Genomic DNA, 14,641 nt, shown 5'->3' with positions numbered 1-14,641 from the left:
TTCTTCCTTCGACTGGTGGGGATAACCAGCCTGCTTCCTTTTTTGCTTCCTGGAGCATCTCGTGGCCGCCTTGCCTGTGCCAAGCACCCCAGCAACCGGGATACCACGTTTTACCACTACCGCAAATCAAAGGGTAGTACGTTTAACTGGAAAACTCTGCGGCTGGTTTCTTCCCTGGCAGTGCAACGACCTTCATCTTTCCTCCACGTCGAGATCTTCTCTTCCTCTGAACGACGCCGTGACTTGCACCCGCTGCCAGGAACAACTGCCCCCGCTGGAGGATCCTTTCCACATAAGGTACCGTGTTCCGCCTGGCTTCCCTTGCAACCGACTGTACGGGGTAGATTTAGCCCCCGGCTTTCGACCCAGGGTTAGCCTGGGACACCCTGGCTAAACTTTTCTGAAACCTAACTAAAACCTTTCTGAACTCCCTGCAAGACTTTTTAAGCCTGTTGTCCTTGTGTGATCTTGGGTGCATTTGTGCCCTGCTCTCTCCAAGAGTGGGCCTGGCCTATGGACTTTGGCTCACAAGTAACTTTTGACTTTCCTGCCTTGCTTAAGAGTTCCTAAGTATTAGTGTGGTGTATTTTCCTACATTCTGCCTTTTTCCCCTCCCTTTTTCGTTAACTTATTGGAGTGCCATCTATAGTTAAGCGCTCACCTCTGTCTGGAAATAATTTGTGTTAACTAAGACTTGTCTGATGAGGAAGAAGGGATGTAGATATAATAATAGTACCTGTGTTTAGAGTGATTTACCATAATAGTGCTGGAGTGTTTCAATAAGTGTGTTTTTAAATACATAATATATACCTTGATACCAAAGCTCTGGTCAGTGTTTGCTTGTGCTATTGTATCTGAGTGCCTATTGTGTATACTTTGCATACTGCCTAACTCTTCTTGAGGGAAGTCTGACTGCTCAGCCACAGCTACCAGGTAAATCTGGGTGGTACATACTGCTACAAAGTGGGTTTACTGCCAACACCTGTAGTCCTAAATCTTTTGCAGTGGCCAAGGGAACTGCACAGGTTTCTGCCTAACAGCCCTCCACTAAGAATGAATACTGCCAAATAGCCTGCCGCATGGGACAGCACCACTCAACGTGGTCTTCAATGCCAGAGAAAAGGTATCCATTTGCAGAACAGTCTGATGTCGCTGACAAGGATAGCCCTGCACCAAAATGTCGGGCAATTCTCCTCTGAACATGAGTACCAACAAAACCCCAGACACTTGTTTCTACCTGGCTAACCATCATCAGTGAGAGGAGGCTTGGGCACAGGGTTTTCCTGCTCTGTCTCTGGGAGCACCCCCGGGCCTTCGCACCCCTCTGCCGCCCCGCCAGACGGTGCACACCTCTTCCGGCCGCGCGGCGCGGGATCCGGCTTCCATTTTGCTGGCACGGGCCTCGGCCACCTCATGACACCGCCCCAGCTCCAGGATGCGGGGTAAGGTGAGGCTGGGCTCTCTCAGGACCTGCTGCCTCAGTTTGCCCGACGAACAAGCCTGGATTAGCATGGTCCGTATCATGTCCTCCGCATCCGCCCACGCACACCCTTGGGAGAGGCGGCGCAGGCGACCATAGAAGGTGTCGAGAGTCTCATCCTCCTTCTGCCTGGCCGACAGCATGACGAATCTCTCGTAATCCACGTTGGCAAGGGGAATGAAGTGTGCGAGGAGAGCGGCTTTGGCTTGGTCGTAGGAGTTGTCCATCGGAGTCAGTGATTCAAATATCTCTTGGACGGCGACTCCTGCTGAATATAACATAGTCGCCACCATACTATCATTGTCCGTCACCTGGGCGGCCCGGAAATACATGTCCAGACGTCCGATCCATCTTCTCCACCGGGGGCCCAGGCTGGATGGGGGACCTGCAGTGTCAAATTCTGGAATGGGCTGCAGGGCCGCTTGCGCCCTGGCCTGGGCCATGGCCAGAGGGGGTTGTTGAGCGACACCTACCGCGGGGGGGTTCTGCTGAAATAGATCTGCCAAGCCTTCGTCCTGTGAATCCTCCGAGGTCGTGGCAGCCGCACCCTCCAGGGCGTCGATATCACTCATAGGTCCAAGCGCACAGCCACCCTCGTTCCAGTCCTAAGGGCCGCAACTTGGACCTCTCCCCACACTGCCACCACCCTCGTGATGATGAAGGGGTTAAAGAAGCTTTCTCGAGCTGGAGGTTCCAAAAATTGAGCTTGAAAATTGGAGTGGGCTGAGAAGGCCCAGCCACCTCAGTCCGTCTCCCAGCTACTACACGACGTCAGAGACCCAAAATTGGCCAAAACATCAAAACCCAGGCATGGGCCTGCAGGTTAGGCTGCCCGCAGTCAGCATATCCAAAAATTTGGCTCGGATCACCTTCCGACTCCAAACCGGAGCTCCTGGAAGTTCCGCAACCACGTGTGCAAAATGGCCGCCAGCCGCGTGTATGGTCCGTGGCCACGGCGTAAGACGAAACATCCGCGGATGTTCCGACGAATGGAAAAATTCTCCCGGATGACTCTCACCGCCGGGCCCGGGCATCCAGAACACTCGTCGCCACTGTTGGGGGTCTCAGAATGCCCCCATGCGTGCCCGTGAGCCCCTCCACCCACAGACCTCACACAGGACACGTCCGTGTGTTTCGGGCTCCCCGGTCTCTCTCCTGCGGCCGGGCACGCCCCGTTTATTTAAGCCGCATGCGGCGACGTGCAACGTCACGCCGCCGCGTGCGCATACCCTCATGGGGCAACGCCACACTGCTGAGATTGAAGTAGACCAAATAACACATTCTATTGGATGGTGCCCACATGAGGTTCTAGAATCCCCTTTTAGCTCACTGTACCGTAACGTAATGGTCATTTGCATATCAGCCCACTCCCAGCTGCAGGGGGAGTCCAGTACCAAAATTGCAGGAAATGTTCCTCTGAACAAGAGTGCAATAGCATCCCTCGACCCGCATCCCTGACATAACATTTTTGGCAAATATTGGCGTGCTTCAGGTTTCACTCGAAATTAGTACAGTTTAATATAAATGTGATGCCCTGATTCACCTTGTCTAAAGAGACATTGTGCCTCAGTCGCAACTCACTCATTACCCTTAACGATGTAGATTGGTTTGTCACTCCACTGATCTCCTCCTCACCCTTGTTTTACATAGTGCACATTCTGTCGCAGATGATATCAAGGACACACCAACTGCCAAATGAGCTTCGAGGGTCTTTAGTTTGATGGACAACTGGCCTAGTGACCCGTCCTCTCTCTCCACTTAGGGATAGGTAGTCCCACCATAACCCAGACTTCCCTTAACCCTGTATTGGTTCTAGTGATCGGTAATCTCTACTATCTGAAGTCTAACTTCAGATGATTACCTAAAGGCAAACGACTTCTCTATCTAGCCTCCCTCAGTAAACAATATAGTGTTCCTATCCAACAATTTCCCCAGGATGTAGTTAATGGCTTGTGCCACTTTCCCTTTTAGCACCTACTCTCCTCCCTCCTACTCCACCTGCCGTCTCTCTTCTCTCTGATGCCCAGTTCTTTCCCCTCTGTCCCTCCCATGTTCCTCTTTCTAAGGTGCCCTTTGTGTTTACATCTCACTACTCTCTTGCATTACTTTCCACCCTACCCCCACTTCTCCTTCCACACCACTACTTCTCTTACATCCTACACGCTAATGCTCTCACTTCGTTTACACTACTTATCCCACCTCCTCTACAATACTAGTCTCACCCCCACACTACTAGTGCCACCTCCACACTACGATCACTCCTCATCAGTCACCCTCCCTCCACGCCCCCAATCATCATTTTGGCCACTCTTTAGCTTCCTTCTATCACACCCACTCCCACGCTTTCATGCATATTCACAACACAGTACCACTTTCACCAGCCAATACTACCTCACCTTTTCTGGAAATTGCCTCAACTCTCATTCACACCATACTTCCTCCTTCTCGTCTCTTGGTCTGGCACCTCCTTCTCTAACCTCGCCCAAACAAGCAACACCTCCCTGTTTCCTGTCCGTGTTTTTACTTCTCCCCCTCCTTCAGGCATTGGTGTTTGCCGAGGCCAATTAGTCCCTGCCTTTCCCCCCTCTGACCCTGTATGTGTCAACATTAGGATTAGGCAATTCCATAAAAATGTGTAAACCCTGCCCCTTTTCCTCATGCAGTTCTGCCGGCTTTTCACAATGGAGGCCTGCTCTGAAAAATAACAGTTTGTGTGAGTGTCATGAGCTTTCCAGTGTTCTTTTGTGGGCAGCTCCGTGGCTGCTTTATAAGTGAGTGATTCCTTGTCGAAGTGCGGTCCACATCCCTCCGTGCTGACGTATGTTGGGTTTGCTGGTGCTGCATCGCATGGCAGCTCTTTCTCCTTTTATTGCTGGCTAGGAAGCGCTGGCGAGAGACATCTCCCTGAAGGCGCTGTTGGCCATCTCTGTCATTGGTCTTCCACTTAGAATGCTGGTACTGGTAGTTCTCTGAAAAGAAAAGAAAACAGGCAAGATTTTTCAAACCGATGTATGGGTTGATTAAGACTGTTACTGAAATAAAATTGCATGGGCACAAAGGGAAGAGTCAGGTTCTCGGACCCTCTCAGCTGCCACCTTCCCCCTCAGAATGGCTCTGGTTTACACCCGAGTAGACCTCCCACCTGTAAAAACTGTATGGGGGGTATCTGCACTCCTGCTCTCTATATGGCATAGTTGAAGCATAAAGCACCCCAGCCAAGATTCTCTATTTGGTAAAACGTGGACGAGCAATCATGGCTTAAGCTCTCAGGAGGTAATGCAGGCTGGTTCTTAAGTACAGTGTAGTCCCCAAGCCCCCACAAAGAAATGTCCTCACACTATGTTAGTGATAACACAGTCTTTATATAAATAAGGTTCAAGTTATATCCACAATCACAATAACACACTTTGTACTCTGGCAATACTATAATGGCAAACATATACAGGTCTACGTGGTACCACCCTTAACTATCGATTCCTTTGAAATGCATCAACTACTAACAGCTCAATAGCATACGAATCAGATTATAAGGTGAATCAATGCTAGACCACAGAAAGAAAGCAAGTTAAATCAAGCAATCGCAGTACAGTCTACCGTCTACCTAGAGACAGTTCGGTGTGAGGATCCCCCACCTGGGCAACCTGTGAATAAAGCGTATTGACAAGCCTAGTCCGGATATGCTTAATATAGCCTTGATTCCTTCTAAAGGTTCCATGACCCCAATGTACCTGGTTTCGTAGAGTTCTTCGACGAGTTGTCGACGGGCCCTTTTTGAGTGAACTCCTTTTAAGGCAGGAGCCGCGGTCGTCGAGATTCCAAGTGAAGAAAAGGTGAACGCTTTTGCGGGAAAAGCAGCTTTGATCCTCGCAGTGCTTGTTGACGAAGGCCCGTGAACGTCCTGTGAAGATGAGTTGTACGGTATACCTCAACCATGATAGTTTGTTGCCGCAAAGAGCCAATGAAGAACTGGCCCAGCAAGGGTGTCAGTCGTCGGCGTCTGTCATCGGCGATCGGGACATGACCACGGCTGGCTCTCGGTAATTTGTCTGTGTCTTTGAAGTCTTCGTGTGGCGGGAAACCCACCGGTAGATTCTACTCGGTAGTCGACAACCTCGACTTTCTCCAGACGGACAAGGTGGTTGACGAAGATGAGCAAGGGAGTCCTTGGATCAAATGTTTTAGGCAATGGAGCATGCGTCAAGTTGCCCCCACATCTGGGCAACACACTTTCATGGGCTTCCAGCGGTTATAGCAAACCTGCTACCCTGGTCAACAACGATGGACTTGGATGTCCGGGTGCTTCACGTCGAATTCCGCTGCGGGCCCCTTCTCCGGTCGTCAGCCTTTCGAGGGTCTGACTTCCAGGGAGCTTTGGCAAAGATCAGCTGGTGCACAATGGTCCCTCGTAGCTCGGGAAGATGTCTCCTCGCCAGATCCTCTCTTGGATCAGTTTCCTGAAGGCACAGCAGCTTTCAGATTGCGTCAAAGGGAAACAGCAGGTAACCTGCTTCTTCCAGATCGGCTTTGAGAGTAAGCATCAAGTTTTGACTTCAGCTTCTGAACGATTTCCATCAGTAAGAGATCCCCAGATATACTGTTTGGTCTCTCATTCGCTCTGCTGGGTCACACTCAGGCAACCAATTATTCAGAAGGGCATTCATGTAGGCAGGCAGCCCATCAGGCTCACAACGCATATTAGGCCATTCTTCTCGATCCAGACACTCATAACACGGAATGTGGATTCGGACAAGCACCCAGCCATTCAGCACTCCACACTGCATTCATGTCAGTTTCGGGCAGGGAAGTCTCAGGCATTGTGTCACACACCAGATACTAGACACCCATAACATGAAATGTGTATTCATCACACACTCCATTAACTCAGGTCCCACCCCACGGGCGTAAATGCCCTATGATAAGGTTGGATTTTCTTCCCTGAACGAAACTAAAGAAAGTCTGAGTCCTTGAGTCCAACTTAAAAGCCTGTCTGTGTCCAAAACCTATACCTGCCCTCACAACTAAAGCTAGAAAATGTGTAGGGATGTGAACAATCAAAGAAATGGTGATCAACATAAAGTTCCTAGCTTCTTCCCGCTCGTAGTTTTCTTTTTAGCTCCCCTTCCCCAAGTTCAAGAAAGTTCCAGAAAAGCTTGAAGATTATCTTTCTTAAATTCAAAGTAACACAGTTCCACTCACTTCTCAGGGTTCCCTTCGCCAAGTTCCAAATGGCACAGTTCACAGGTGGAGGGTCTTGAGACTCAATTCTCAAGTTAACACTCAAGTTAATACTTCTAGTTCCTTAAGTCTCAGGGTTCCCTTCCCCAAGACTTTAACTCATCCACTTTTATTGGTTTCTGTCTTTTCGAAATAAATGTAACACAACTCAAGGTCAGCCTGGCCCGTCTTATGGATTGCATCACCAAGTTACTTGCATTCTTCCTTCTTGGTTAATTTCACAATGTCCTTGGTTCTTATAATCCAGGGCTTACTGGTCTAGGCACATTTGTCAGACCACAAGGTCCACCCATCACAGGTCACACAACCAGGATCCCTAGGCTCCTCAGCCCACACAGGCTCCTCTGCATCTGCCCTGTGTTCAGAGCCACACTCACTTAGTTCCTTTTGGTTGTCCTATTGGCTTTACACAACATGTTACACACCTCTTGCCAGTCTTTGACCTTGCCATACTGCCTATGTTCATACATTTCACTTTCAGGTGGTTGTTTCCATGTCGAACCTTTTTATAGTAATCTTCCATAATGGCGCTCTCTTCAATATTACTTTCGTATGGGTACTTTTCCTTTGTTTGTCATCCGTTGTTTTCTTTGCCCATGAAATGGTATTTCTTTTTTAACACGTTTAAGCTCAAGTTTTCATTCAATTCAATATTCAGTAGGTAAAGTTGTGTTCAATTTCGTTTCAATAGGCTTATGTTCAAGCTTTCATTCAGTTTGATATTCAATAGGCCTAATGCGGCATGGATACAAGTTTTAATCTCATTTGATACTTAGTTATTGCTCTGCAGCCAGCTAGTCTTGAGTGGCTCCTCCCAACACCCACCAGTTCTTCGGTGTCCTCCCCGACGGTCTCTGCTGCTGCTTACTTCTTCTCCCATCAACGGACCAGTGCCAGCATCTCTGTGGTCTGCACAGGGAGTGGACGGCATCTCACCTGTCCCGTTCTCTTGCAGCACCCGCCGCTTGCTTCAATAGGAGTCTCCCACACCTGAAGAAGCCCCACAGCCTCACTCGCCTTGGGCTCCCCAGGTCCTACGGGATCATGGCCGGCATCCTGGATCCTTCTCCTGTCCCACCATGGCAGCCTCCTGTCACAAAGGGTTTCCTGCTCCCTACACAGACCTCCCTGTATCTGCATCCACTGTTCTCTTGTTCTCCATTTATACACCTGCAACCATTTGACAGGTTTCAGGTGTGTATTCTCAAGCAAGTTGCCCAACTATAATTAAAGGGACATGCCTGGCCCTCACAATACTTTACAGGCATCTTTCTCGTCCCAGTACCAGAGTGGTGAACCAGGTAACTAATGTTCACTACTCCTGGTTGCTTCTTCCTCATTTCAGTATTGTTAGATGGAAAATGTGGGGAAATGAAGGGAACTGGCTTACAATAGCCCATAGAGGCTGGGGGGGACTAGGTTGTTCCTCAACAGGGAAAGGGGGATATCTTGCTTCGCCCAAGAGCACCTCAGTCCGAATCCCCAAGGACCCTCTATCAAGGTGATCCTCCCTCACTTCTCCACCCCCAGGGTCAGAATCCAAGAGTGATGGCCTTTCCCTGGCCACCTGAGAGCAGGATCCAGGCGGAGTAGGAGTGGAATACCCTTAAGTTTCTCACACACATCGTGAAAAGTATATACACTGTCCTTGTGTCCAAAAATACTAATATGACCCTCACACTAGAAATGATAACCTACAGGTGTATGGGAAGTGTCTCTGATGTAGATTTGATAAAAAGTGTTAAAAAACAAGTAGATGAATGCAACAAAAACAATCCTTGGATCCAAAGGGTACTTCCCTTCCCCTGGATATCTCAGGTAGGATGGCAAAAGGGTCCCTTTCAAACCATAATGCTTTAAAAATGGCAAAAGTGTCTCTTTCAAGCAACCACTTCTTAAGAATGGCAAGTGTCTCTTTCAAGCAACCACTTAAGGACGGCAAACTCGTCTCCTTCAAACAATCACTTTTTTGGTTCCTTATGCCTGTCCCACACCATTCAGCCCTTTCTAGGTTTTTTGGCACTGAGGTCACAAACCAAAGGGGTCTCATTCACAATGAGATATTCCATCTAGGGTTCTCTTATAAGCCTCTTCGATATTTAGTGGACTAACTGATGTATTTGGCCATCAGAAATCCTCCCGTGTCCTCTTTAGGTCTCTGCTTATATCCTTCCGCCAGGTATTTTGATTTTAACAGGAAAGAGGGTGTTTGTTCAATTTCACAGCTTCCACTTGCCTGCTTCCACTTGCCTGTTTTCTCAGAGTCTTTGTGTCACTTGTTTTGCCATGTGTTCTGCAAAAGTAAGTCTGTCAATTTCTTTCTATGACCTCAGTGGACTTCCTGGTATACTGCTCTGCCAGGAATCCTTTAGTAGGCTTATCCGATCCCCTGCTATACACTCCTGCCAGGTATCTTCCAACAATGTCAACATGTTTATCTAACTTCACCTTGTATGGTGCTTGGACTGCCAGGATTTCTTTTCATCTGGATCTTACAAATCACCTGGTATACTCTCCTGCCAGGTATCTGCCCACAGTCGTATTCCTCTGTGTATTTCGAACGGATTACCTGGTGTACTCCCTGCCAAGAATCCCTTTGTGGGGCTTGTAGATCCCCTGGTATGCTTCTCTGCCAGATATCTTCTCCCCAAATGCTCACTGCCTGATGAGCTTCGTTCACCAGGGTTTCTCTTAACGTTCTCACTGTCTTTCAGTATAGCACAGGTGTATTCCTTCACGGTCTATACTTTCTTGGCTTAAGGTACTTATTGTTCCAACTTTCCCCACATTGACATCTCATATATGAAGACTTGTTCAATTTTGGCCTTTGAACTGCTTAATTGGTATTAATCTGCTTTTGGTAACACTTGCTCCAACTTTCCCCATATTGATTTCTCATATATGGAGACTTGTTCAATGTCTGTCTTTTAATTTCTTTGCTAGTATTCTTTGGCTTGTGGCAATACTTGCTCCAACCTTCCCCATATTGACATCTCATGCAAAACGACTTTGGAAAATTCTGTCGTTGTATTCTACTGTGTTGGTATTCAAAATAACTTCTTAATGACTCACATGCCTGTCGGTATGCACGAGGGTCCCCAACATCTCTGTGCAGACTGACCGGTGTCTGGTAGCATTGCACATTGCTGCAATGAAGCTTTCACTCTGAGACAGCATTTCCCACTCTGCAGACCTTCTCTCAGCTCCCCTGCCAGCTCTGCGTCCACCTGCCGGTAAGCCCTCTGCTACAGTGCCTGCTGTGTGTCTTCTGTGGCCTCGCACCAGACTAGTAGGTACTGCTGGGGAGCAGGCGTCTGAAAGCATCTGCCTTCTCCAGCGCAGTCTGTTCCCGTAATGCTGACCTCTCCTTCAGTTCTTCTTCCTTCTTCTTTCGTTCTGCTTCTCTCCTTTCCTGTAATGCGGACACCATTTTTAAATATCCGCACACTTGGACCTCATCATACCAACTAGCCTGCATGTTCAGCTTAGTGTTTCCATTGATCCACATTAACTCCTTATTCCTCTTTGTTGTCTCAGTACATGAGGCTTTATGGGAGTTGAAATGATTTTTTTAGGTGCTTTGGTTAGCACAAGCACATCAGAGACAGGAGAGGTTATGTGTGTATTATGTACATATGAGGTGTGAATGGTATTCTGCCTCAAATGTTTTACAAGAAGGGCGTTTGGGGTTTTATAACTGGAGGGATTTGTATAGTGATAACTGGCCATTAAGAGTTTAGAATTATGGGGTCTTCTTCTCTGGGAAGGAAAGAATACTGCATTTCTCCTGATGGTCTCAGGAGGATAGCTTAGGGGCAACATGCTCGCCTTGGAAGCAAGACGACACGGAGCAACACAGGTTCGATACTCGGGTCCGCGCTTAGAAACCTGTGGGTATTAAGCGCGTTTTAAAATAATCTATCATATCATATCATATGGGGTTACCACCTTCCCCTGACAGCCATCTTCCCCCAGGGTCAGGGTCAGGTTAGGTAGCGGCTGCAGTCCCCATGCCACATGGGAGAAGATCTCTGGCTGGGATTCAGTGATGACTCCACAGGATTCATCACATGCACCTTGCCACCTTTAGGTGATTCTTGCTTAGAGGAGCAACCTATGTAGTTCAACTAGTGTGGCAGAATATGGTCAAATTTGCAGAGGCCTTTTGATGAAGCACTTCTCAGTGGTGACAAAGTGGAGAGGGTACAATGGATCAGAAGATATTGTCTAAAAGGAAGGGCTTTGTTTTCTACAAGAGGGAATTGGTGCCAAACTGCCTGGGTGGGTTTTCTGTGTTATGTACCTTTTGAAAGAGAGATGGCTGTCAATGTGGAAACCTATCAGGTCAGCTGCAGGGTGAAGCCCTCTATGAACATGGAGGAAACCCAAGTCTGGATGTGGGTGTGTTCAATGTTATTGAGGAGGAGGAATTCTGTTTTGTTGGGATTCACTTTGAAATATGCACTGGAAATCCAGGTTTATGTCCGGGTAAAGCAGGCCTGGAGTTGGTACATGACCTCGATTGAAGAATTTGAAGGTAGAATTGAGTGTCATTATGCATTGGTGGATGTGGAAGTTGTGGTAGGTAAGGAAGGAACCCAGGGGCTCCATGTAGAGGATGAGGATCAAAGATGAGATGATGGATCAATGTGGCACTACGAAGTTGACAGATAGGTGACTGATCTGGGTGTATCCAGCTGGGTGAACCTATTGTGCACTTCTACATATGAGTAGAACCACTGAAGGAAGGTCTCATCGATTCCCACATGGTTCTGTAGTATGTCAAGCCTGCAGAGAGAGAGAGAGGAGTCCCACAAGGCAGGGGTGAACATAATTGAGGATGAAGTGACCATCATCTACCACTTATATGGTGGCCCTCTCCACACTGGATCTGGGTGTGAGGCCTGTTTGGTAGGTCTGTAAGCAGTTGTTGGTGTCAATTTGTGATTAAGTTGTGTCTACAGCTCCTTATTTCATCTTGTCAAGGACAGAATGATGTGCAATGGGGTGACAGTTGCTGAGGTCATCAGCATCGAGTGTCTTTCTGAGGAGCAGGAGTATTTGTCTGGTTTTGAGGGAAAATGAAAAATGTTCCATGGGTGAGGTATGCATTGCCGATAGCCATGACTGGATGGAGTGCTTTTGTGGAAGTGTCTTTTTGTTGTATTAAATCCAGGAATATCTGTTGGCCTTTTATCAATTGTGGTAAGGCTAGAGTGTCATTTTATTTATATTGGACAATTTCCATCTAATCAAGGACATGTCCCCCTAGTTCAGGCAGGTTAGAATACTTCAAAAGGGGAAACGGGCAGCTAGCCTATTTAGCTGCCAAGTTGAACATCCACTTGATTCAAGGCTCACTAGGAGCTCTGATATCTTGTAGCTATCATGTCCAGTCTGCGATTCAGATCCTCTTGCCCCTCAGCTCAGGCTTTTTCTGCAGCAGCATCACATGCTTGAAATTCTTTAGTGCCGTCAAGTTCACCGATTCCAATGCTACCTAGATTCCAGAAGGCCCTTAAGACTTATTTTTTTTATCTCATACATTACATTTTAGTTCAATGATGTTGCCATTTTTTATATTGTTTCATTATGAATTGGTATTCGCAGTGCCCCATTGTGTTCCCGCACTTCATAAGAATTAAAAAAAACTATTTATTGGATTTCAGTTTTAGTTTTGACAAATTTGTGAAATTGTTCTTCTGACCAATAAAAGAAATTAATTTTAGATTAGTGTTTTGTGTGATAGAGTAAATCAACGGTAGACAGCTAAGGTGCTCAGTGTTAACATACTCTTTTTTCCTTTCCTCCAGGCAGACGAGGAGAGCATTGACAACACCATATCTCCCTGCCCCGCTGGAGGCCAAAAGATGAGGGCCTCAGTCCGCATGACTCGCTATCTTGAGTCTTGGGGGGCTGCTAAGCCCTTTGCCCACCTGAACCACCGCGATAGCCTGAATGTGGATCCACCAGACTTTGCCAACATGGTAGGTCCAAACACCACTGCAGGACTTCAAAGACTAACACATTACTGTTGCATTGCAACTTGCACAACTGCTTAAATCTGCTTCCATAATGTCCAATGAGAACATATATAGAAAGATTTTTTTGAGTGTATATTATGTGACTTTTTAACCTCCATTACCTGCAATCAACAATCAATGGTCTTTCCCTAGGTGATCCCCCACGTGTAGTTGGGCAGCAACATGGTGCTGACGGCAACCTAAATTGTTGCTCGCAAGTTGCTCTGGGCCTTGTGTCGCAGTATAGCCAGGACAGATTCCTGGACTGTGCGAGAATGTTGGCCAATGAGCCTGCTGTGGTTCCAGCTGACTTCTTTTTATATGTACAAGATTTGAGTTTGTTGCCACCATGCAAATTATTTTTCAGTAAATGTCCATACTTATTGTAGCAGTGGCATTGCTAAAACCCTGTTATTGTGAGCTACTTTGCTCAGCTGACCAATGTATTAATGAGCAAAATAATTGAACCATGTTTCTGTCCTGGACAAAATGGTAATATCCTGTTTCTTTGAACATCTAGTAGGAGCATAATAGTGGCATGTATACCCAACTCACCTTTAATAAATCATTGTCATGTACTGCCTTTTGTACAAGTGAGGTTTGTGTTTGATTCCACCATGCATTATATTTATCAGAAATATAAACTTTAGTGTCAAAAATATTTATTTGTACATAGTCTACCCATCTGGCGTGTGGATAATGTTATGTTATGTTCATTTATACCGTGCACCGCTACCACCCACAGGCAATCTACAGGTGCTTCGGTGGCTCTGCAGAGAGGACGCTGGTGGGGTTAGTGAGGATAGGATGAGAGAATAGGTTCAGAACCAGGAGTAACTGGAGTCTTGTTTTGCATGTGCGAGTGATACGGAAAGGCCTGTGCGTTGTAACCGTATGGGTGAGACACAGTGCCTCGGGTGTGTGCCAGTGTTTGTGTTGGTGTTAGTGTTTTGTGTAATGTTGTGGGTTGTGGTTGTGCTTACTGGTTAGATTGTAAACATAAGGAATCCAGAGTCATGGGTGGCTGTTGCTGTGTGATTATATGGCGTCTTGGAGTGTATTTATGTCGTTGATGGAGTATGTGATGGGTGGTTCACTCTAGGTGTGGTTCCAGAATCTCATAGAGATAGTGGGGCGTAAACATTGAATTGATTCTTGGTGTGTTTATGTGTAGTGTGGCTAGCCTAAGGTCTAGTGTAGTGGCGTTGGTTATTTTGGAAGCGCAGGAAGGGGAAGTGGGTTAGTAAGTCGATTGGTTTGGTGGAGCCTCGGGTATGACTCTTTGGTTGTCGCTTGATGGTATCTACCCACGTTCTTGGTTGCGGTTTGTCAGCCCATCTTGCCTCCTCTCCAGGTCTGGGCTGACTTCCCTTGCGGTTATCGTACGCAAGTTGGTGGTAGAAACCTAGTTTGATCCTTGTTGTTTGTCCCAGTTGGTTGTGGTCGTAAGGTGCAAAAATGATGTCTTGTTGGTTTAATTATAGTGGGGACGGTGCTCCATTGGGTTGCCCATGGTTATAGGCTACAGTTGCCCTGGTTGTGGGTGGGCTTGTTGTGGGGTATTATGATTTCATGGATTACCTGTCTGAATTTCTTGGTGTATGATTGGGTTTGGTGCTATCCCTAAATCTTTCCTTTGGTTGGTCTACAGTATTTCGTGGTTTGTGTCTTGTTGCTGGGACATAGAAGGGGAGTGGGCAGGCCGTGAGGTGGTACAGTGTTCTGGTCCTCTAAGCCATTGGTGCTTTTTGTGAAACTGTGTCCCTTAGTGTATTTCTTTTGGTCTTTGATGTTGTTGCCAGTGTCCCTTTGTGGTTGTTATTGTCTGTTGAATAACGAGGTTTTGAGTAGTTTCCTGAAGGTGATGTGGTCTTCTGTGTTTCTGATTTATTTAGCATGGTGT

At 47.1% G+C, this 14,641-nt stretch overlaps 1 protein-coding gene across 21 annotated transcripts in view; it reads left to right on the top strand.

The window, feature by feature from the left end:
• ADCY4 (adenylate cyclase 4) overlaps window positions 1-14,641 on the top strand; it is a 1,677,325-nt gene that overhangs the window by 1,014,535 nt on the left and 648,149 nt on the right. For all 21 annotated transcript variants that reach the window (XM_069633796.1, XM_069633797.1, XM_069633789.1 and 18 more), the window contains one exon: window positions 12,529-12,702. In XM_069633796.1, coding sequence (XP_069489897.1) covers window positions 12,529-12,702 — 174 coding nt within the window. The remainder of the gene's footprint in view (window positions 1-12,528; window positions 12,703-14,641) is intronic.

The sequence above is a fragment of the Ambystoma mexicanum genome, chromosome 13, assembly GCF_040938575.1.
Source record: "Ambystoma mexicanum isolate Mex_15411 chromosome 13, UKY_AmexF1_1, whole genome shotgun sequence".
NCBI lineage: Eukaryota > Metazoa > Chordata > Amphibia > Caudata > Ambystomatidae > Ambystoma > Ambystoma mexicanum.
Note: the sequence above shows the minus strand (reverse complement) of the source record. Positions and strands in the feature narration are given on the sequence as shown.